The 25,165-nt window shown below is 44.0% G+C and overlaps 2 protein-coding genes across 19 annotated transcripts in view; both read right to left on the bottom strand.

Annotated features, from left to right (window-relative positions):
* LOC132905053 (uncharacterized) overlaps positions 1-25,165 on the bottom strand; it is a 142,155-nt gene that overhangs the window by 30,944 nt on the left and 86,046 nt on the right. The window lies entirely within an intron of this gene.
* LOC132905237 (voltage-dependent calcium channel type A subunit alpha-1) overlaps positions 1-25,165 on the bottom strand; it is a 101,102-nt gene that overhangs the window by 68,932 nt on the left and 7,005 nt on the right. For all 18 annotated transcript variants that reach the window (XR_009657763.1, XM_060956333.1, XM_060956334.1 and 15 more), the window contains exon 2: positions 4,179-4,418. Coding sequence is in view for 17 of the 18 variants with exons in the window: in XM_060956333.1 (XP_060812316.1) it covers positions 4,179-4,417 (239 nt within the window). In the remaining variant the exon portion in view is untranslated. The remainder of the gene's footprint in view (positions 1-4,178; positions 4,419-25,165) is intronic.

The following is a 25,165-nucleotide window of genomic DNA, read 5'->3' as shown; positions in this document are numbered from 1 at the left end:
GGTCGGTCGCCAATCGAGATCGGCCGAGGGCGTTGGATGTAACACGGCCGATCGCGCAGCCTGGCTAAAATCGTCCACGACAAAAACGCGCTCCGTTAATTCCGTATCTATCCATCGATCGATCCGACGTTGATCGTTTCACGCCTTCTCCGTCGTTCACGCGCTTTGGATCGAGTCGCCACGGGCGACGTAGCCACGCGAACGGATACTCGAAGATGCTCCGCCGATCAAGAGCAAGGCTGGCCTTCGCGTCCACCTTCCGATAATCCCAGTAACATCTTCGTTCTCTTACGATCGTCTTGGATCGTGAAAATCGACCGACAGCCAACGTATCCCGGCGACGAGCGTCGAGCAACGTCGGGAAAAAGTAGAACGCATTCTATGACCTGCATTCGCGACGACTTCGTTGCTGGGCATAACGAAAGGAAAACGGTGCGTTGCACCGAGAGAGCACGATCGGGGCTTCGTAAGTCAAGTCATCTGAACCCCGTTAGCTTCGTCATCTATTGGTCTTCTAACGTAAGGGCTGCTCTGCATCGAAGCAAAGTCAAACGGATTTACGTCTCCTTATACCGAGAATAGAACCATAAGGTTTCCGCGTCGTACCATCTTTTTCGCTTCCGATCGGTCATTCTCAAATTAATCCGTTTCTCTCGCGTTAACGTACTTATCGGTACACGTGATGCTTACACGTCCTCGCAAAACTCTCTTCCTTTGCCGACACCTTTGTCGTCTCGCTGCTTTCACGTACGCCGAGTCACCGATTCCACATCTCGCGAGTAACGCCGTTCTAATACCGCAAAACCAACTACCTCCACGAGCCTTGCGAATCTACGCGTGTAGCTGTGAACGATAATCGGATGTTTTCTCGCCGATCGTCAGCCTCTCGTGCGCTCGAATTGATCGAGAGACGCAAGAAAGAATCGTTGATCGCTCTAGAGTAACCACGAATATTCGATACGATGAAATTCGAATGGAAATGGAAATACTTTTCTTATTCGCATTAAATTCGATTAAAATTACCACTGTCGATCGATAATTTTCCCGACTCGTTCGTTATTCGGTGGACGTCGTAACGAGTCAACCACGTATCTTTCGAGCTCGCGTTTCTCCCTCGGATTTATGGGTCTGGAGTAACGTTCGAGAGAGCGTCGTTTTATTTTTCGAAATAAAATCCGGGCGAGTAGCCGGACACCCGTTACGGTCTCACCGTCTTATGAGAAAATATCATTCCCAGAAGAGGTTGCGCCAACCTATGCCTGCCACCGCAGCCAGCAACCCCGGTTCTCGAGTTTACCGACCTCGCCACGTTGCGCTTGTTTTCATCGCAACCACGAAAATCTTTCAACGTTCGAGCAAAGCGACAAGGTGCTCCGAATTCTCTACGAATATCGGTTAAACGTTGAAAAGTCAGCGTCGAGTATGACCAGAGCAGCTTTTGTCCTATCCGTCTCCTTGGCTTTTCCGTCTCGACGATTATTTTTCCCGATTCGACGATCATTCAGAGAAGATCTCGTTGCTATTTTAGATACGGTAAATAAATACGGCGAACGGTAAGACACGCGCTACGCTCTTTCTAGGATCGTACGAGCTGGCAACAGTTGCTGCCACCTTCGTTTATTTAGCAAATTCTGTTCGATTTGTTGGAACCGATGATAGGATCGAAATTCGGTGAAAGTCGAAGAAACATAGTTGCTAGACTCGCATAACCGTTGGAGATCTGTGTCGTCGACCAACCCTGCCCGCGGTGCGTTCACCACCGATCAGACCTTACACATCCCATGCTCGTCACTTTCTCTGTTCGCCTGTCTCCGGTTCTCGCCCCTTTTTCCTACCCCTACTTTTCCTTGCCACGTCCGTTTTCTGCGAACAAGCAGGAAGAAAGTCGAACGAACGCGTTCGTAGACGGAAAGGGAGAGAGGGTCGATGAAACGGACACTGTGACAACGCGATCGAGATAGAAAATATAGAGCGACGAAGATAGAGGGGTGAGCGAAGGAGGGAAAGAGACGGCCGAGCAAAGATACAGAGCGGTGCGCGAGAAACGAAGGAAGGCTACGATAGCGAAAGAGGGTCGAAAGACGTCGAACGACTGTAAGGAGAAAGCGGGAGAAAAACACGTGGAGATGGGTTAAAACGAGAGAAGAGGGAAAAGACAGAGACGGAGAGAGCCGGACGGCGGAGTGGAAAGGGAGAATGGCATGGTGCGAGACAGAGACGGCCACGCAGGGAACAGGGCTGGGAGGGGTAAAGAGAGCGAGAAGGAAAACGAAGGAAAGAGAAAGAGAGGTGGCACGCGCAATGCGGGTATTGATTCACGGCGGCAGCAGGCAACCAGCCTGAAACACACGACCGAGTCGACTCGACTTCGCGACTCTGAGACCCCGACTCGATTCACCCCACGGTAACACATCGGCAACCATAGAAGGAGAGAGACCGAGACACGATTTGGCTGTACGCTTTCCTACCGATCGCGTACAAAGCGACGGTCGTATGTCGAACGTCCCCGAATCTATTTGCGGTTCCACAGAGAACCGACCAGTCCTATTCTTCGCCAAGCCCAACGCATCGATAAACCGACCATGTAACCAGAAATCCCTAAGAGGTTGCAAAGCACACTGCCCCCTCCGAGTCAAAGTCTCGTATCGAACGGTGATCGGCCAGGAACGCACGGATTCGATCGCGACCTATTTACCTCTATGAAATATCTTGCCTCGCGTTCCCCCGTTGATTTCGTTATTGCACGTTCGTTTTAATACGTTCGAACGATACGTCGCTGAGACGTACGACGTTAACAGGTTTATCAATTTCGCTTCGTTGGACGACTAATTTCGGAGGGGTTTGATTCGCTTGGGAAACTCTGCGCGATTGCAGCGATTCGGTATCACCGAGAAACGCGTGTGCCGGAACCAGCACGCGTCTTTGCGAGATCAACGATGGTGTGCGCGCCAGCATCGATTCGTTCGTTAACGAATAAACGCGACTAAGATAGCGTCGATTCGAGAAACCGAATCTGGATAAGAATAGAATCGAGGAGGAACGAAATCGTGGAATCGATATTAGTGACCGTTTTGATAGCAAAGGTCGAGAACCTTGACGACGATTTTGTTCGTGACAGCGCAGATCTACTTGCGCCTAACGTAGATTCTCGTTATTTACACACGTCGTTGTCTAAAAAATCTATAAGAAGTATACGGAGAATACGGAGAAAAATTCGGTCGTTCGATTCATCAAACGACTGTTTTAAAAATAACTACGCTAATGCGTAGAGGAATCGTAATTAAATTTAATGGAACGGACAATATCGGTCTGTGCTAAAAATAATAAGTAATAGCCAAACGATCGAAGACTGATCGATAACGTAAAAAGCGCCGGGAGTACAGACACCTCGTCGCGTTAGACCTTAATTCAGCCGCAGTAGTGCATACTCTAATGTGGTCAGCCGCAACCTATGCCTGTCGCCATCTTGTACCGCGTGAAACGCTTTCGTGGCAATGAATCGATTACAATACGCCGATTACGCGTCGTTGCAAACGTCGCATAGACCGAGAACGACGGTGCGATAAAATTTACGGAGACCACAGGCCCTTCGTGTTACTGTCAGTGGTATAAGTAACCTATGATCGGACGACTTGCAAATTCTGCTATACCTCTTACCGATTACACTCCACTATAACTACTCTACTCTAATAATACCGTTCACGATAGCTGATAACCTGATACTACTCGTTGATAAATTCTATACGAGGGTAACTACTATCTCTCTAGTCCGCTATCAGCGGTATCCCGCATCATTGACTAAATACAGAACAGGTCGAACGTTATACGCGGCTTCGTGTTTCACGTTCTGAAATACCGACGTCGAAAAATATCCGAGCGTTTCTTACGCCCCCTACGATTTGCCACGACGAATATAGGAATTATACGATCCAATCCGATCGCCGAAAGCGATAAAGATGGACTCGATATCATCGACTAAAAGAGATACCCTTGATAAGAACATCGAGAGAGCTGTTGCATTATCGACCAGTTTAACATCCTCTTCCAGCCTTCCCGATAAGTAGATACCGACGGTAAGGTTCGAACTACCTTACCATCTAACCTTGCCATCCTGTCTGGCTTGTTACGTAGGAAAAGAGACCGTTCGCGAGGAAACGTATCAAGCGAATAATACTCACATGATATCGCCGAGTTTGATACGGGTCTGCACAAGAGCGCAACTCTTGTGATCACTGGTGGTAACCGCCCCGCGCCTTCTGGCAGCGTATCTCTGTACATCCGGTGGTATAGCAGCATCGTTGGAATTTCCAGAGGCCCCCGGTCCAGCATATCCAACGAGGCCCGCACCTCCACGCACCAGCGGGCTACTGCCACGCCGACGCGTAGACATGTGCCGGCCTCCCACGCCACCCAACATCCTAGAAAGAGAAAAAACCACCGTCATTTTTTAATAAAAGTCTCCGATTCGTTTTGTAACATTTACAAATCCTTATACGGTACCGTTTCGAAAATTACAAAGCGACGATTCCTTTAACACGAATGAAAAAAGAGAGTCGATGGCGAACAGAGAGGGAAAGTTGCATGAATATTCAAAGACTCCGCCGTCGATGCGAAATTAGCACATCCGATGGGGCGACAGACTGTACGAGGATCGAGAAGATTAGGAAGAAACTCGGTAAAACCGTTTCTCCTTAATTGGGTTAGGTTGACTAGCCTAATCTCAAAGTATCAAGAGCACGTCAAGTCACGCGATCTACCGCTTGTACTCGCGCGTTTGCCCAACTCCCTCGCATACCGGCGACCATCGATAGGCTTTCCCTTTTTCAATTTCGTTTCTACCTTGCTTCTGCGCGAGCTCTGATATAGAAGGGCTATACACCGAATTCGATCACCAGTTTTTATACGCTTCTAACGCCAATTTTATACAATCGCCGATATCAGCTTATCTCCGTTTCATGGAAAAATTTGATAACGTTGCTCGTTGTCCGGTCGCCTGGCTCCGACGCGAAGAAACACGCACGTCGGACAGCCGGCTCGTTTCGTTTAATTTAATCGTAACCACGTTTATCATCGACGAGTCACGATGGAATATTCCAATATCTCGCCGTTGAAATCAATTTAACTAACAGTGAATTCGTGTATGAAATATTCGTTCCATTACAACTGTCCTCAGAATATTGGATTTCGCGTTTCCTCGGACACTCGATTCTCCCTATCTTTGGCTCTTCTATTCTCTCGTTCTCTCGATCAAGATTATACAACCTATTTAAAAAAAACTACAATAGCATATTAGCAACAGATACAGACGTCGTTATATATTAAAACAGTCGACTGTCGCGTATGGCGGGCACAACGACGATTAATTTTTCCCTGGCAATCGCGATAACGTACTTGTAAACGGTGGCGAGCGAAAGAAATAGTCGTCGCGGCCAACCGACTTATCTCCTTCCCGTAATTTTGTCGCTTGATGTAGTCGCTATGGAAAGTGACTTGACTCCGTATACAGTCAGACAACGGCCTACCATGTGGTTAAAACTTCTTCGTTGTTCCGTCTAAGCGGTGCTCAGAGTTGGCGAACGTTTCAACGGGAGAAATATTTCGAGTTGCTATCTCCTTCCTCTAGGAATACGATGTTTAGAGCCACTTTGTCTCCCCAGGGAAAAGCTGTAAAAAGCATTCGATGTTTTTCCTAACCGAGACGCTTTCGTGGAATATTTTTCAGCGCGAAAACCAACACTGGGAAATAATTCGCGATACTTTAAGAACCTGCGTTACAAGCAAAGTACCTTCGGATTAAAAATACCGGAAGCTTAATTATCAACGGAGCAGACAACGGAAGAGTTATATGCATCGATGCGTAGATATCGTTTTATGAATTTTTCGGGGTCAAGACGATTCTTCGCCGGATTTTATCAGGATAGCTAAAATAAAGGCGAAGGTCGGCCAGACCGATTATCGCGATGTCCACAGCCTCGATAATTATATTTTATAGAGACGGAGAAAGGAGGAAAGAGTCAGTGGCCACCATAAATTCTATTTTAGTCATTTGTCGCCACGCAAACCCTTGTTATCCTTATGGATTTTTCCCCGAGCCTTCTCTAAAGTGTGTTCCATTTATTCCAGCAACTTAGTTTCTTTATACATAGTCCCATCCTGGCCATTTGTCCTTATTACGTTTCATAGCGAACCCATGTGCAAGCGGCCGTATGTCCTTCGTCCGCTTTCAGCGTAAAAGCAATCGAAAACGAAGCAATGCCAACCAGGGCAAAGCAAATATTTTGCCGCAAGCACGCATCGCAAATTTCGATCTCTATTGGTCGTCGATGGATCGTCGAATCGGTATCGACGTACTTTTTTAATTAACCATCCTTTTCAAAGTTCCAACGTTCGTTCGAAAATTATATACGTTACTCACGGGATTGAGGTAACAAGTAACTGGGAGAATCCACGGTTGCGTGCATCCGGCAGCTTTGAAATCTCATTAAGAGTTTCTTCGATTTCCGCTGTAAGTAAATTGTATCGAGGATCTCTATCACGACGCGCCTCGTTCTGACATTACGCGAGCAAGGCTGAACAACGGACGTTGTAACAAAAAATCCGAAACAACGAGTACAAACTTTTTTTGGAAAAAACGATGGTGTTTCCGAACGAAGCACTTGCCGATGGACGAAAAATTATTCGATTCGAACAATGATCTCGGCAAAGGCAGCCGTACGTGATTTTCAGTTTGATTCAGCCGCCAACCGGTAGATTGAATCGCGGCGCGGAATATTCATCGACGATGATTTCCGCGCCAACACACGTTATTTGCACGAACGAATTAATATCTGGCTCTTCCATTGCCCGCGCAAAATGAATTTCAATCCATTACACGTATAACCAACTTACGTCCATCTATCCGAAAGTAATAGTCATCCAATCGTAACCGCACTGCCGATAATCTCGAGCGCCAATTTATCCATTTTTAATTCTCATCGTATCGAGTATCGAAACGTTAAAACGTTAAAAACGTTAAGAACACTGTCTGTCTGTCTCGTTATAAAATTAATCTCCATTTTCTCATACTCGTTATAATTTCAAACTCATTTACCGTCTCTCAAATATATTCTCGGAATGTTTATCGGAACGTTCATCGATATTCGTATCCAATATTTCCCATACTCGATTTCTCTATCGAAACGTTGCAAAGTATCAACTTTCTCGTTTATTTACACCGTTTTCATTGAAAATTCGCATATTTTCCATATTGCTCGTCGTAAAGCTGCGCGTAGCACAGAATGTACCAGCGCCGACGGTCTGTTGCCGCGTCGCTCTGTCAATAATAGCGCAATTGACGTTATGGTCGCAGAACTAGCGGACAACAATGCGCTAATCTACGCTCGTAGACCTGTCCGGCAACAGCTTTCGGCAGAGTAACGAGGAAGGCATCGAGGCGTGTGTGTCGACGGAATTCGCGCGAGTATTTATCGAACGTACAATACGATTTTATGTACCTAATATAAAAATATCTAATATAACAATTATAATATAATATTTCCTTTTAAAGCTCAAAGAATCTTTACTTCTTTAATGGTGAAAGGAGCCTTTTCTTTTGGTCAAAGAAATCGCCATTAAAAATATTTATAAGAAATAAATGTTGTGCTCCTTTTCACCTTCTATTGTTTGGTCGTTCGTGGTTTCATTTGACTAGAATTTATCATAGTTGGTCTCCTTCCAGCGGAGAACCGCTTACAATTTTAGCAAGACCACCCAGTACATTTATAGGTACTGTCATCCCCACCCTGCCACTTCATTCCCGCCGGTCGAAATTTTAGGGTAGCAACCTGTTGCTAGGCACCCCTGGGAACTCTTATCCCACCTCTCTGTTACCCGGCAACCCCTGATACCCCCTCTCTGCCCGCTCGTCCGTACATCAACCCTCCTCCGTTGACGTGTACAGAATATCTGTAAGGTCTCCCGGTTCGTCTCTGTCCCATCTTCTCTATTCGCATTCGTCGCCACCTCGTCTTCTTCCTCCAACTTCTTTACGGCTGTTGCAAATTTACCTTCTCTCTGGATGTCCCGCAGCGGGAGAGAAACTGAATCAACGAAAATTTAGATAACTTACGATGCAAATTCCCGCGATGTATTCCGACGCTACGTTGTTCCTCGATTATTCGAATTCGAGTGCGGTGGAAACGCGTAAAATTCGATTAAATTTCAAACTCGTTGCGAATGCATGATATTTTATCACGTTCGTTTCGATTATGCCCTGTTAGTAGGATTCTAACGAGTTTTACTCGGTTTAAGGTTCTAATCGTTCATTACAGCATCGTGTTTATCCTCGTGCAACATCATCGTACCACGCGTCAGCGTTTCCACCCGCCACAGACACCAAGCTACATTTTTACCAGCTTCACGCTTTTTCCTCCAGTTGCCACGCGTTCCCCTCTCGCCTTCCCACCTCGTTTCTTATTCTCGCTAGCTTTCCTTTCTCTTCCGGTGACATTTCTTCACCCGGAATACCATTTTATTTGCCCCTTCCAGCCGGTTTTCCATCCCTTTTTCCCCATTCCTCAGCGTGGCTCACGGATCTGTTCATTCGGTTCGTGTACACTAGCCGTGGGAAATCTAATAACGAATCGAAGGGATCGAGCGGTTCGCCGTGAAATTAGTTCCATCGTAGAGCCCTCGCGTAAAACTCTGTCGAGGGAGCTGGTCCGAGGCTGAAATCGGGGCTTGAAAATCCCTTCGAGGGCTTCGTGATAAAGGCGCCGTTAGGGGCGGGGAAAGAAAACAAATATACTCGAGTTCTCGTTGAAACAGAAATTCCTCCATATCGATCGATCCCTCGTGATCGCTGATCCAAATATTGCCTGTACGATCCTCGTTAATCTTCCAATGGTGTGTTCGTCGCGAGACTCGGCTCGCTCTCTCTTCGTTTATCCGTACGATCGTGACAGGATCGTTCGTCGTAACGGCACTCCGTTTGGCGAGATGCCTTGAATTTCAAACGCGAACGTATCGTCGTGTAAATCACGAGTTACGTCGCCTTTACACGACTGTTACAGCAAAACATATGTTTCAATAATTACGAATTCAGGGACTTGAAATGTGACTAGGCTTGTCCAACCATTTTCCCGTCGCATCCCATTTCGATTTTACTTCCACAAGACGCAACATTCGCTCCCCCGTATAGTACATGCAGTTATAACGACAAAGTTCAGACTACCGTCAACGAGGAGAGCTGAAACTCTACCGAGGCTTTGAGCGGAAAGTTTCGGTCAAGAAGTGACCGTATATGTTACCTGCCATGGAGAAACCAGCCCGACGATCATTTTTTTTTTTTTTTTCTTTAAATTGGAGGATGGAAGCCGTTTCGAGGATGACAAATAATGCTGGAACGGAGATAAAGCGGCGCGATGTGTTTCGCAAGAAGAATTGCTCGCAAAACGAATTGTAATACATCTGGAGAAGCGAGACAACCTTTTTTCCTAATATGATAATTTTCCGTTCCAACGAAGGAGAGGGTATATTACATCTGGAAATAGTTATTCGACTTTTCTATCTAAAACAAAAAATCTCATTATACTCGCGACAATCTAATATATTTCGCATAAAAGATACGACATAATAAGCTTATTCGCGGAAACATGCTAAAATTATCTAGTCATTGGTCCATTATTTTCACCACCACGCTGCTTCTTCTTCGTCTACGTTCGATCCCCTTTCTCTCTTCTTCTCCTTCGCTTTGTCCCTTCGCTGGCTCTATATTTCTCTCGCTAATAGGATTTAATTTTCCTTCTCTGCGGATCGTCGACCTCGTTGACTATTAACGGGCAAGAGCAAGATCTCCCGGTTGGAATCTCGTAGAATCCGTTCGTTTACCATCCTGTCGGTGCATCCGACACCTACGGAATGAACCCACCCCATAGATCGGTGGAACACAAAGCGCGACGCACACCATTAATCTCTGCACGCGGCAGAAAGTTTCTACCAAAGTCTGTCTCTATCGCGCGCGACACGGTCATCTCCTGGCTCGCGTGATTCAGCTCGGATTCCTGTCATCCGAAAAGAAACAAACGTAACGAGCGATGCAAGGAACGCGCGTAATTCCGCAGCGAATGTCGTAGGTTCGTATCGGTGAATCTCGAACGGACAAGTGTAAAGTAAAGCTGTCCCTTGAGACGCGTCACGCCAGGTGTCCACTAACGACGTATTATATAACCAACGATATCTCGAGCATACGAGCGTTGATACGCTGCGTTTCACGCAAATTGCTAAACAGCCTAACCTAACAAATATTCGAAGATAACAAAGATACTTGAAAATCGCTTTACACCTAGTTCCTACGCTTTAATATTTGAATAAATTTTATTTTTCTTATCAGGATGGCTGTTGGATCGTATCGCGGATGGCTTGAAGTCGTAAGAGAGATACGCGTCTGTCGGTGCAAGTAATGGAAGGAGAGTAAACTGTAATCCCTGCAAAACCATACTCGAGTACAAGAGTCAACAACGATGAGAAGATTTCCAGAGGGTAGACGCAAGAAGCGAATTGCTGAAGAATCGATGTAGAAGAATGACAAGCTTCCCGGTTTCTCGATGGATCTGTGATGGTGTTGTCTGCGTGGATGGGACGCGTTCAACACATCGGTATTCGAGAGTTTCGCACGCAGAACGAAATTAAGTGTCAGCGGCCGTGATAGTTTCCGGAATGTCGCGTCTCCTTTGGCACGATCGGTTTCTTTTTTTCTTTTCTCTCCCTTCGTTTTAATTCCTTCGTTTCCGATGCTAATATATCGTCGATTGTAATATATAGTCTAAAGATTCAGTTTTATCGAGCTCCTTTTACAATCGCAATTTGGAATAACATCGCCGCCATTATTCGTACGAGAAGATAGAAATCGATTTATGATTGTCGGGTTTCGTACGGATACGCATAGAACAAAAATGGGAAAACGTAATAGTAAAATAAATAATACGAGCGAAAAGGGACGACGACATTTTTCGCGGAAACGACGATGCTAAACGAAATCACAGCGTTAAAAATATCCGAGTACTTTCAACTTAGCCCTCAATTTCCGGTGAAGTGGACTTTCATAAAGGCTTTTTTGGTAAAATGAAGCGTAGACGAGGACAGTTTTAATTTCGATAAAATCCACTTGGCTCTTCTACGAATTGGAGATACATGTCAGATCTAAAGAACGTTGATTTTCTTTGTACTCGGTTGACAAAATCCAGCAAAACGCTCGAATAACGAAACGATATTTCTTTGCTCTCTGACATGTATTCTAACGTGAAAGTGGAAATATTCGTATTATATATTGTATTATTAATATTTCTGTTAAGAATTGTGGATCTTTGGTGCCGAAATAATGTTAAAGGAACATTGAATATACACTGGGGTGTAATATTAGAATAATAATATATTTATTACAAGAAGGATTTCTCACATATTCTTCGATTCACACTTGCACGCGTTTCCGCACTTTCTCTACACTCGACTGCTAACCGACTCTTCCAGATGCTTCTAAACCACTGCCGGTCGTCTTTTGTCCTAACTAAGGCCTGGACGCTTACACACATGTATCCACACACTAATACTCACATACTAGTAACTCTAATACGCATTTAACCCAGTCCAGCACGGAAAATTATACATATCTCAACAATTTCGTTGATCGATATGTTGAGATTAATTCTTCCTTTAAACGTAATTTAACGGATAAAGTATTTCGTTGCTTAGCGATAAAAGCGTGCGCCATAAGAACACTCGAAAACGGACAATGAAAATATCGATTTTTCGCCGATGCGATACCACCTAGCTGCCGCTCGGTAATTCACACTCGTGCGTTTCTTTCGCTCGAAATTTTTGCTAGACCGCTGAAAGGGAAGCTGACGCTTTTATTGCGTTTCGTCGCGACCACTTTTACGGTTTTCATAAAACTAACAGAGATAGTGCATGAGTTTCCTATGAAAGGGGACATAAAGTCATAAGATATTCGGAGAACCCGAGCACATTGGTACGTCGAGCAATTTTCGAGGAATAATCGCGAGGTAAGAGCGTCGTACTTTTCGCGTACGACTCGTTTCCTCCACTTGTTTTATATTTTTCCGCGTCGTAAACTTGTCCTGCGATGTTCGCATTACGAAGAGTCGAATAGAGTCTATGACGAAGAATCGAGGCGAGCGTTCCGCATCGTCGCGTCGCGTCGCGTCGATCCATCAAGAAATTCGCATTACATTCGAAGTATAAAGCACGGAAGATTAATGAAGTTTGACTAGTACGGATAAGGAATGCCATGACGCAGCTCGCACCACTTTGGCGCGCTTCCATGCAATTTGCAAGAGAGCAACAACGAAACGCATCGCCATCCTCCATTCTAAATCCTTCCTGCTTACGTACGTACGCTCCAGATTGTCCTATTGAAAGCTATAGGAGCCAAGTCGATCGCGTCGCAGAACCGTTTCTCCGTTTAATTGTGGGAAAAATACGCGTTCTGCCAAGACGTCGGACGTTCTCGTTCGATCCGTGCGCCTTCCACGCCAGGGAAAAGTCGCTGACGATGTTTCTTCGAATTCATTTGCCGCGGTCGATGGTTGAAAAAAAGATTCTTACCGGAAGAGCCGTTTCCCATCCAGATCCAATGGCAATCGGATATATCGATCGTATCCTTCGTTACGAAGCAGATTCTTCGCCGAGTCGAAGGATCGTCGAGCTGCCGTGACACCGTTTAAAAATGTATATACGTCTGGAGCGCATCGATGTGGCAGCGAAACAGAAATTGATCGAGGGCGGTCGGTTCGATTGGTCTCGAGTTGTTCACAGCAACTTCAAGTACGTTCAAATAGCCGAGGATTTTATCATCGACACCGATTCTTGCGAATATACGAGTGCCGCGGGACATATAGAAGTCGGACTGGTAGCCAGCGAGAGATTGGCAGCCTATTGTCGGATCGTATATGCAGACTTCAATCGGAAAAGCTATTTCCCGATCGGATTCCACGGGTACGGGCCGAACGAACGATCGAATCGAACGGTCAGTCGGTAGGAGCGCAGTGCGCCACTATTCTGCTATTAAATTGACTGACGCGGTCGAGCTTTCAAAGCTAACGCGCGATATCAGAGGAATAAAAAAATATATGAAATCCTGCAAGAAACACGAGGAGAATCCACTTTTCAGAGAAGCAGCCGAACAAACGGATCCTGCGTGGCATTCAGCCTACCGATCGATTTCGCATCGATGTACCTTTTATAGAGTCGACCGTGCCGGTAAATAGAACCGTCGCGCTTCTCTATTGTCCTTCGTTTTCCACATTTTCGCTCTTCTTGTTCCTCTTGGAAAATTCAAGGCACTCTAACGAATAGCTCAAACGGTCGGCTAACTCGTCCGTGTCAAAGACTAATTGCGAATGAAAGCAATGAAAATCCGTGACGACCCAAATTTCCCGATTCCTTCTATTCTGAAATTATTTCCAGATCCCGATAGACGACGGAATTCTTCGATATCGAGACGTTTCCTCTCAAGTTAAACTGCCACTTAATCGAGTTTACGTGCATCAAAGCTTCGCAACGATGGCCAGCTCGAATCTTGCCAAGTCGTGGAATCTCGCAGTAACTTCGTTTTGTCCCCGGCCACCCTTTATTGCCTCGCTTTCAATAAACTTTGACCACCTTTCTTGCTCGTTCGATTAACACAAGGAATCGGTAAATATCAATTATCTCTTCGTACTTTACTCGTTCAACCTTTCGTTTTATCCGAGCCAAAGCTTCGCTATTACCTTATCGCGCTTGCTGTCCATATCAATCGACATGTTCCACTATCGGTAGCCTAACGAACGGCGATAAAAGCGAAGAGCTATCGATCACCGTATCGCACTTTTTAACCGTAATATTGTTCGCATTCGTCGAGATTGTGGTAATTTGCATTCGCCTCGCACGATCCGACTATTACAACATAAGGGACAACGCTGTAAAAAGTGTCGTAAAAGCGCGGGCACGATGTTCTTAGATGGTCTCCGAAGCGTAAAGAAATTACAACGCCGTACCAACTTTTGTAAACTTTTTACGATAAGAAAAGCTACTCTCATTTCCAGGACGGCGTAAATAATAAAGTAATCACCGCTAGCTCGCTGCTAGACAGCCAACTCTGATCACGATAAAAGACTCTTTTCTCTTTTCACTTCTAATTTGCTATAATCTTAAAATCGGCTCGCGTTTTAAGAACAATCAAAGTCCCTCTTTCGCTGTATCGTTATCCGTTCGACGATTTTCTTCGATTCCAGTCGGAACAATTAATCCTTAAAACGCATGATAAAAAATTGTAAAGTTGCCCATTCGTGTTTTATAAAATCATCAAGAAAAACTATCGTTTGTGTGTGCAGAACACGTAAAGCGTTAGTTGTACAACGTAGCTTCTGATATACTTGGAATATTTTAACGTTATTCTATATATGTAGAAGAAAATAGTAGCTACGATTGATACCAAGATATTCGAGTTTTAGCACGCAAAGATCGATAGAACAAGATATAATCTTGGACGTCGAAACTTTATATCCTGGCGAAATGAATTATACTTTATTACAGTAATAGATTGTACGAGTATGTATCGAATATATAATTTATTAATACAGTAACGCGTGTATCGAGCTGTTGAAGTGGTCACCACTTCTAAGAAAACTCTACGTCTGGTTCCTGTTTTGCGGCCAAGTTTCAAGACAAAAATAACGACATAAGCAAGAACACACAAAAGCTCCGCTCCCCAGCGGCTTAAATCTAAAAAACTCAACACAAGAATGAAAAACACAAAAAACTGTAAAAACTACGACACATAATATAGCATGGCTACGTCGTACCGTCGCGTATGGATACCTTTGCCTAACACACCTTATGCTAATTCATAGTTTGTGAATTACATTCAATGTATAAAAAACAAATCTTGGCATAAATAAACACTTAAAAAAAAAACTCTACGTCTGGTCTTTTTAGTTTTCTCAAGCATCGAAGCCATCGACAGCGCATAGACAAAAGACTGGGACGAAGGCATACCATAGACGGTAGACGGGCGACGATGGCTTCGGGGCCTTCAGTCATGGGGTAACACCGCTAGCGCGCGGATCCGCACCAGCTCGAATTATATTCCTACTTGTATTTACACTTTTGTATTAAAATATATTTTCTACCTTGCAATTTATGCACGCGTTCCTTTGTTCATACGTCTAATAACGTCCACACGAGCGAACGATATGCATAAGGTAGGTGTACGAAAGACTGACATTCCATCGTATTTGTATAATGTTCGAAATATCTCGCAACGTAATATCGTTGGTATTACGCCAGGGACAAGATACGCATTTATGAATTACCCTGTATACAACAGTCTGCGAACGAGGGGTGAAACCGAGTAGTAATCGCGTGGAAAGTAAACGAATTTCCATAACAGGCGTGTAACGTGGCAGGTTGCTCGAGCACGTTGATGCCACGTATCCAGCGAATGAAACGAAAAGTGGCAGGAACGCTGAACAATTCCATTACGCGGTGGCCGGAACCTTCGTACCCGAGATATTATTGACACGAGCAAAGGCGATTGGAAATAGCATAGGTGGTAAGAGGTATTATGGCCGCGTAACATCCACACGCTTTCCAACGATAAGCGTGGAGAGGTCGAGACGCTCCGCTTTCACGTCGAGGCGAGGGTTTCGTTCCCTGCCATTTCCTATACCTTTCGTTACCAGACCATCGCGAATAATCGACCGTGAGTCGTGTTAGACCGCTAACCACCGTTTCAGCGCGATTAAACGCATTTGCATGGCCACGTTGTCGCGCACTTTCCTGAAATTCCCTTCTCTTCTTCGCTTCTCAAAATCTGTCCAAAATATTTGATAATTTTAAAGTTACTTTAAAGTCACGAATAAAGTTACTAATAAAGCAAGACGATAATTACGAACAAGGAATATCAGCGACGGGGTTTACGGCAGCGAACGCTCCAATTGATCGTTCCTAATGCAACAACGAACTATTATTCTCCCGCGTTTGATTTAGTTCGTTTCTCGCGAATCTTCGATTCAGCGCACGATCGGAAAAATTGATAATTTTTCTTTAGCCAATTGTAAACGGCTTCTCGCTACCGAATCGCATCGATGCGATCCACTCTCCTCGATGTTTCACGGTACATTCTGACGATCGACTGGTCGGATAACCAAAGCGCTCGAACTTCGATACGCGTGGTTCGAGAAGGAATCACGGTATCGTGGAAATTTCATAAATTAGAAAACCCTTCGACAAAGCGAGTTCCGGGCGTGTTTAATCGTCCTGTTTGCAAAACCCGTTGGATGCGAAATTAATTGCGTTGCCGGGGCAACGGTGCCTAACGAATTTAATGCTCCATAAGCGGCGAGTTAAATTACACGGCTGTATTCTTCTTGATTTCAAGCTGAATAAAATGTGGCCCTTCGAGGCAAGCTGCACAATGCGAGGAGCTACGTTTCTCAAATTGCTTTCCAAAAGGGAATCGACGCGAAATTTCCACGGTGGTTTGGCGTTTTCGAAAAAATCTGCACACCGTGTTTACGCGAGATTCGCTCCGCGATCGATTCTCGTTCACGGGACCACAGCGTTTAAATATTAACGGTCGACACGTTTTTCACCGTGATCGATCCTATGCATCGTGTAAAATAATTGAATTGGCAAACGAGATCCAATTGAAACCTGCTGTTCTGAGAAATCGAGAAACAATCGCGATCGAACCAGTTCGTTTACCATGTAATTGGATAAACGAACGATCCGACCTTTCAATTTTTGCTTTACGAATTTACGATTATAACGCGACAGGAAAAATAACCTTTGGCTGGATTTACGATCGATCGATCAGAAATATCGAACGTCTGCCGATGTTCGTCGATATCGAAGGCTATTTGGAACTCACAGTGTCGTGGAATTAGCTATCCGAAGCATGGTCGAAAATTAGCTTATCTCCCGCTGTGAAACGCGCAACAAAAATACCCCGTATAAGGTGTTTCGATGGAAACGCTTTTCACGGGAGAAAAAGCTTCCAAAGTTGTGAAACTCGGTACTAGTCCGATCTTAAATATCTCGCAGAAACGAAAGATCTCTTGCCAAGTAACTAGAATTCCAACTGCTACTCTTTTCGTATCGTGTTCGGGAAAATAAATATCTGCCAGAAAAAGTACTCGCAAGGCTCGAGATTTAATATTCAAACATCCATAAAGTCTAGCTTCTTGTTGAAAATTAAGGATAACACGGCAGAGTATCATCGGCAGAATAATTAAGAAAATTATCCAAACAGCGTCTACGTTGGACCGATCGGTGCTATTTCAAGCACGAAGTTTCCGGGCGACGCGGTAGCTGAAAGAAAAATGTCGAGCGTAAAAGCGGAAGGAAACGAGCCGACCGACACAAGCGGATCGCCACATGCAGTTTATCGGATTTTTTATTACGTTACCGAGACCGGGAACCAATGGCACGAAGGCGTACAACAAGGTTCGACAACGAGACTGGACACCGACAGACTTCGAAAATTGTCGGTTTAGCCGATATACAAATTTTCAAGCAGTCGGAAAACGAGATAGATGTATCGGCATCCTGTTGCTTCGCTGCATCCATATCACCGTCGATGGGAAACGATGCGTGGTGGTTGTGCGTTCGCGACAGCGCTCGTCTCTCTCTCTCTCTCTCTCTCTCTCTCTTTACCTCTGCCGCAATCAGCCAGTCAAATATCGCCCGATCGATAGTGTCTGGGTCAAAATAACAAGCACCTCCGATGCTCGCGAACGAGCGGCACCAAGAATCCGAGTATGATTAAAGACTATACTCGACCACCCAACGCGCAATGGGGTCGTTATTCCATTTCATCTCCGCGGTTCATTATAGTAATTGCTTTCTTGTAATTGTATAGTATTGGTCGTCTTGGTTTTCTTGCCAATGCTCGTATATGTATGTAAGAAAACGTCCTTTGATAAAGTATCGACGATACGATGTTCCAATCAGCTTGGAAAACATACGTTATACAAACGCTATATATCATATTGTTAATGCTCTTCCGTTTAACATCAGGACGACGCGAAATCGCTAACAGGAGGATGGTTTTAAAGAATCATAGGTTTAAAAAATTGAATCAACGCGTAGATGGCTAAATATCGCTATCGCGACGGTGTGCTATTGGTTGCGTAACGTCCTACCAAAGATTGGTTTGTTTAAAAATTCGATCGATTCTCGATAAACTACTTTCACGAGATCGCATTAACGCGTTTACGTTGAAATAGTTTTATTGGGTCGAACAACAACTCCGCAAACTACATTTTGTACGTTGGAGCGGTAAAGAACGGAATAGAGTGAAACATCGAAGGGTGAAAATTTAATACATAACATCGTTCGGCGTGGAACAAATCGTCGGATGAGTATTGACTTCGGCTCGACGCAGAAAGCTTGCAACGCTTAAAAAGTAAAGCCGGCACGACACGCAAATTTGACTAATTATAAAGTTAGCTTATGAACGTCCTCCTAGTTATTATAATTTTGGCAATGATGGTTCCGTAACGAGGTATGAGGCATAATTGCGTTTGACGCGACTTTGCAAAATGAGTTGGGAAATGCGATTAAAAACGTTGCCTGCATGTAGGTTGATAAATTATGGAGCTGAATAGATAGGCGCGAATGTGTGTGCCGCGGCGTACAATTAAAATGTAGCTTAAAGTGAAAGGATCGATACTCCGTGCACTCATCAAAATCAAATTAAAGTTTATTATCGTTCATCCACCTCGTGGTATCGATTCGTCGGAATATTTTAGTCAAGTTCTTCGAAAGAGAAAACGATAAGGAAGCGATGAAACGGGACATCTATACTCGTTTCAGTGGTTCCTTTAATTAACAGAAGTTACTACTCGTTAAAATTCGTTCGTGTCGGGAAGCCCGAGTATCTTCCAACTCTTCCACGAACTTAAATCTACATCGTCGAAACTATCGGGACCAAGAAACAAGAATATAACGGGAATAAAAACGGAATAACAGAATTATTTTTCTCCCTATTTCCTTTAACTTTCCCTCGCTTTATATTTTATATCCTAACGCCTTCTTTCTCTTAACGTTTGCCTCGCATATTTAACAGCCGCGTTTCAAAATATAAATTTACATAAACATTATTTTGCTTGTGATCGCGCGACAGAAGATTTCTCGCGATATGGAAAACGATTCTCGTATCTCTCGCCTGGTTTATTGAAAACGAAGACGCCAACTTTTCTTCCTGTTCTCTTCTGCTCCCGTACGAAGAGCAACAAAACTTACACGGAAATTCGTTCGTGTCACTTTTCGCGAAACGAAAGTTGACGAAAGATATTCTTCCCGCCATTATTATTCTCAAAGTTGAGAAGGGTTTATTGAAAAAGAGAAAAAAGTGAAAAAGACGAAAAGAAATAGAACCGGAGTTGTGACAATCGTGGCTCTTTCATGTTCGAAAAGTCAGAAACACAGAAGTAAATTGCGCGATCTTATCAACGATGTAGGTAATTCGAATAATCCTTCGAAGGAAGAATGAAACGCGAGATAAAGTATACCAGAACTTTGAGTCGCTTAATTGCTTTCGACGAAGAACGAAAAACACCGGTAAAGATCGATCGGAGATAAATAAAGATGTAAAGAATATAAAGATAAAGAATAAAGTGTTCCAGGCAAATTGAATGGAATCACGGCAACGATACAACACACTAACACGAAGCTAGTCGAAATTACCCTTAATTTTTATTCATTCACAGACGCTTGCAGCAATTTATTGCCGAATCGTGAGAAATACTTGCAGCCGAAACGTTTTGTCATGAACTGCGATGGAGGAACGTGACCGGCATTTCCGAGTAATTTACTAAAAACGTAAGACACGGCCGTTTGTCGCGGATTATTCAAAAAAGAAAAAGGAATTCATTCGCGATAACAGCAAATTTCGTATATCTCTGACAGTGAAATTTTATTGGAAAAATTTCATTTGGAAAATTTCGCTTCGTTGTTTGGTCTCGAAGGCTTCCAGGAGAATAGGTAGATCCAATACGGACTGGCAAGTAGTACGAGCCAAGTACAAGTCAGACCCGACGTGAGGTATATTTAACGACTCCGCGTATCGATTTTTCTTATCTAAACGATTCCTTATCGTCGGTGTATACGTAGAGAATAACGAAGGGATGCGTTTCGTTCCATATACAAAAAATTATGTTCGATATCAGTATCGAAAAGTCGAATAACCGATACGAAGAGGAAGAATGTTCGTTGTATCCAAACAGACAATGGGGGAACGATTCTCTTAATAAAAATAAAAGTGTATATTTTCTATCTCGATAAGATATCGCTATACCCGTTACGTCAGGAATAATATCGCCAAGGTAATTGATCATTTTCCAAGACTTGGGTTGAAATTACTCGAAGAATATCCTAGTCGGGATTACAAAAATGGAGCAAAAGATTACGCAGGATTAAATGGATTTCGAGGTCCTGCCAATTCCCTCGCTAGATCGTTGGTTCCTTCCCTCTTCTTTTTTTTTTTTTTTTTTCTTGTCGAATCGATACTTTCTATTAAAATTTTATAACTTAGCTCCGAGAGATATTAAACATCGTACTTCCATTCAAGAATCTATATATAAAGTTTCACCGTTACTTTTGTCGTCGTACATGCGATCGGAAGATCAGGATCCGAGCGAACCGTTAATAAACGAGTGGAAGCAAGATCATCGATTAGAAATGGCGTGATACGCGAGTCTCGTGTCCGCTACTGGTAATTAGTAGCTGCGGTAGACCTCTTACTCGAAATCACGATCATCAACGATTTATTCGACGATAAAGTTTCGCGTTACGCGAAGTCAAGTCGATCGATGACAGAAATTTTAATTAAACGCAAAGTACATGGAAACGAGACCTAGACGAAGTCTAGAACTTTTTAATTACGCGTTATACTCGAGAGAGTCGAAACGATAGAAGGTATTTCCATGCAATTTATAGGTAGAATTAGCGCGTTTGAAGGAAAGATTCAAAGTAGGCTACGTTTGACATCTTTACAACAATGATTACAAAGAGCCGTGAATTATTCGCGCAACCTCGAAAGGTGCAACGAGTTTGCGTTTAACACGCAAACGTACGACCAATAGCAAATACGATCGTTACCATTATTTACAGGAAAATTGTCCATCAACTTAGCTGCCCTATATGCAGAAATAGTCGTCTTTTCGTTGCTTTTCTTTTGTAATTCGCGTGACTAATCGTTCGTTGATTCCACTGCATTTAATTGGCCGATCGACAGAGTTCGCGTGAATCGCACATTGAAATTCAATTAAATCGACGCGTTATTAAAGTAGCGTGTTCGAAAATCTCTCGCAAACTTCGACTTGGCTAAAGACTGAAAAAGCACGATCGAACTTTTCAATTTAAACGTATCGAGTGTCTCGGCGAAATTCAGTCAAGATTTCTTCCAAGAAGTTATCTTATCCAAAGAAAGCCACCTTCCCTGAAATACAGGTAATCGTGAAAAACCATCCCTTTTCATTGTCCGTATTACCGTCGATGCGCGTTTCGTTTTATCACAGGAGATTCGTCATCCGATAAAACCGAATTAAAGGCGTCTCTCGCCTAAAAGGAGGACCATTTACCAAAAGTGACGCGACTCCAACATTCTCCAGACCTAAGAATCCATCTTTATCGGACACTGTACGAAGAAACTCGCCTTCCGTCGTTCGAGTAGTCCTTTAATTAAACGAGGCAGAGTGTCTACCGTTGGAGTTCATTTTCTTTCTTTAAGCGGATTATCGAGTAACTTTGCAAATTGCGGTAGACCCTAAATTCCGTCGCGTTAACGATATTTAACAGATCTGGCGACGAGAACGAAAATGAATTTTGACGCGGCGTCTGGGAAATGGGTTCGCGCGACCGGAGCAAAGGACCTTGGTTTAACGATCGCTGCACACGCCGATACACGTGGCAAATTTGCATGGAAAGCCTGTTGCGTAGGTAACGGACAATTTTCGCTTGTAACGTGGTTAACGCGTTATCGGAGAATCACGACGCGCAACGTTAATGCCCAAAGAAATAAATCTCGTCGAACTAGAAAACGATGAAACGTATTTCGTATTCCAGGCATCCTGTAATTTAACGCGTATATCGCGCTCGCGATAATTAACGACGATTCCTTCGATCGTACATTTAAATACGTCGCGGAAGCTCGATACGATTCGGGTTAAAACGAGGAGACAGAACTAAGCCTAGCAACAGGTGGAGCCGACGACTCTAGCTCGTTGCAGACCAACGGGCGCAAACGAGCCCGCGAGTAATCGATAGTAATTATCCACTCGCTCTTGCACGTAAATATCCTCGAAAACAAGCTACGCTGTTCCTGCTTCTCTTCGTACCAACCGGACTACTCCAACGTGTCGCTCTGACTACAACGCAAGAATATCAATTTATCACCTTACACCCTCGTAGCCTCTGTTCACCTTCGACCAACGTCCTCCGACTAACGCCAAACGATACTTTGAATTTCAAACGAGAAAAAGAAGATACGGCAAAACCGATTATCGACTCGATCGGCGAACGATATATCAAATTAGATCGTTTAGCGGACATTTTAAATGTCATCGTCAAAGTAACTGTTAAGAATTGTGGATCTTTGGTGCCGAAATAATGTTGAAGGAACATTGTATATACACTGGGGTGTAATATTAAAATAATAATATATTTATTACAAGAAGGATTTCTCACATATCCTTCGATTCACATTTGCACGCGTCTCCGCACTTTCTCTACACTCGACTGCTAACCGACTCTTCCAGATGCTTCTAAACCACTGCCAATCGTCTTTCTGTCCTAACTAAAGCCTGGACGCCCTCTCACGCTTACACACATGTATCCACACACTGATACTCACACACAAGTAACTCTAATACGCATTTAACCCAGTCCAGCACGGAAAATTATACAAATCTCAACAGTAACGAACCACTCTTCGGCGAACGAACGAACGAGACGCTCGATAAGAAGCAGATATCGTACGATTTGTCTCGCGAGGGCGAACGAGAATGTCCACTCGATATCGTTTTCACAAAGTTCGTGTCTCCTTATAAGGAGGAAAGGTATAAAGCCCTTCGATCGAGTTTCCATTCGCGTATCTCTAGAAACGAACGACACGTTCAATTTTCTTCGAACGAAAATAAACTGACTCGAGAGTTCTTGCATCGAAAGTCATTGTATCTCGTCTTTCCTGTCTCGGAATAAGGAGACTACGTAGACATCGGTTCGATCATCGACCCCATACCGAATGAAATCCCAATCGTCGAATATTATGTTATTTGTTGACTTTTTCTCGATCGAGAACTCGAAATTCCACGAAGAAATTTTACCATTCCAAGCGATTCGCATCTTCCGAACTGACTCGACTTGCGCGCTTCTAGAATTCCCTGCACGCTGAGACTGAAAGCTTGATAACGATCCTCAGAGTTCCGATACGCTTGCCTGAATATAAAACGATCCGGTCTAAAGGAAGATAAAAATAGTGCCTGGTACGCTTGGCTTACTTCGACGCGGTAATTCTTGGTATTATATTTCAATTATACCTCCTACTCGATCAGATCTGAATCGAATCCGTATTGTTCGAATAAACTGACAAATACGTTAGGAATAGAGCTGGATATAACCGTGTTCCAATTCGTTGCCACTATTTATGGAAGGACAACGAGCGCGTTTCGAATCCGCGTGCGGGTTAAAGGTTAACAAGATGTTCCGCCGAGAACGCGTATAGGCGAAATGAGAGAACGAAAACTGTTTTCAAGTCGAAATAAATTTAATTAGTAGCGAGTCTCCGTTCCGTGAAATAGTTGGCGAATAAAAATCTGCTGAAATACGACGCCAGTATATAAAGTCGAATTATCGATCTCATCACCGCGAGCGAAACTTCTCAAGCGTGCTAACGATTTCCGGGGTGCAAAACGGTGGTATAGCGGAATATCCGGTTACGTCGGATATAACCGTTTAACTCGGTCATGCGGAATGTTTCGTAACCTACAGACTGATTGACTTTCGCGGATTATGTTAATATCGATTCTTGCTATAACGAAGAAACGATGGAAGATGGAGAAAAAGGGTCGAAAACGAGTGGACACCGTCGAAAGACGCGTACCTTCGGCGAATAATTCGAAAAAACGGAAGACTAGAGGGGAGACAAAGGTTAGCAAAGAAAAGCTTAGAGCATAAAGCTGCGTAGCATGCAGAAAGGGAGCTGCGGCTACTTCGTGGCTTAAAATGGCAAGGCTCCCTTTGGACATACGATGGAAACTCCATAGTGGCTTTGTGGAGGGACGTTAAATTCGCCGAACCTAATGGAGTCGAATGAAGGCGATGTTTGCGCATAGAACGCTTCTAGTAATGAAACCTTTGACACGAAAAGCTTCGCCACGAAATAGAACGGTGAAAGGCATACATCTGCTAAATTACTGTGATACAATTACGCGAATCGCACACGGGGTAAATCACACGGACCTGTACGGATATTCCAGCTCTGCGAGGGAATCGACGGAGAGAACTGGAATCCAGTGATACGATTAAATTAATTAAACAAACAATCGTGAAAAAAAAATAATCTGTGCCGGATATGAAATTCAGACCTGGATATGGAATCCCTACTGGTCCCGGGCGAAACGAGCCCGGCAGGTAGGTATTGATTTTTCTTAATTATACTAGCGAATATTAGCTTTAGGCTTCGCGTTAACTCGATAAAACCAATGGTGTTCTTTTACCAGAAATTACACTCGAGACGATACGATCGATGAATTAAAGCGAAAATTTTGGTCGTGTGACGCGAAACGATAGCACGCTATCTGCGAACGTATAGAATATAATTCCACGAGAGAGAGAGAGAGAGAGAAGGAGAGAACGATGGAGAGGGTGGAGAGAGAGAGAGAGAGAGGAGAAGGGAAGAGAGAGAGAGAGAGAGAGTGGAAATTGCGAATTTCATTCGTCAAAGGAGTTCGGTCAACAGGGTTCGATAAGGAACTAATTTATAGATAAAAGCGAAAAGAACTTTTTCCGCGAAGCAAAGCGCGGGTAAAAGAAGGAAAAGGAAAATACACAACGGGGTTTCCTTATGCCAGAAGATGATCTCGACAGTCTTCCATCGCCGGTCGTTCGGCTTTCGCGTCAATATCCG

This window comes from Bombus pascuorum, chromosome 3 (genome assembly GCF_905332965.1).
Source record: "Bombus pascuorum chromosome 3, iyBomPasc1.1, whole genome shotgun sequence".
In the NCBI taxonomy this organism is placed as follows: domain Eukaryota; kingdom Metazoa; phylum Arthropoda; class Insecta; order Hymenoptera; family Apidae; genus Bombus; species Bombus pascuorum.
This window is presented reverse-complemented; position numbering and strand designations above follow the sequence as displayed.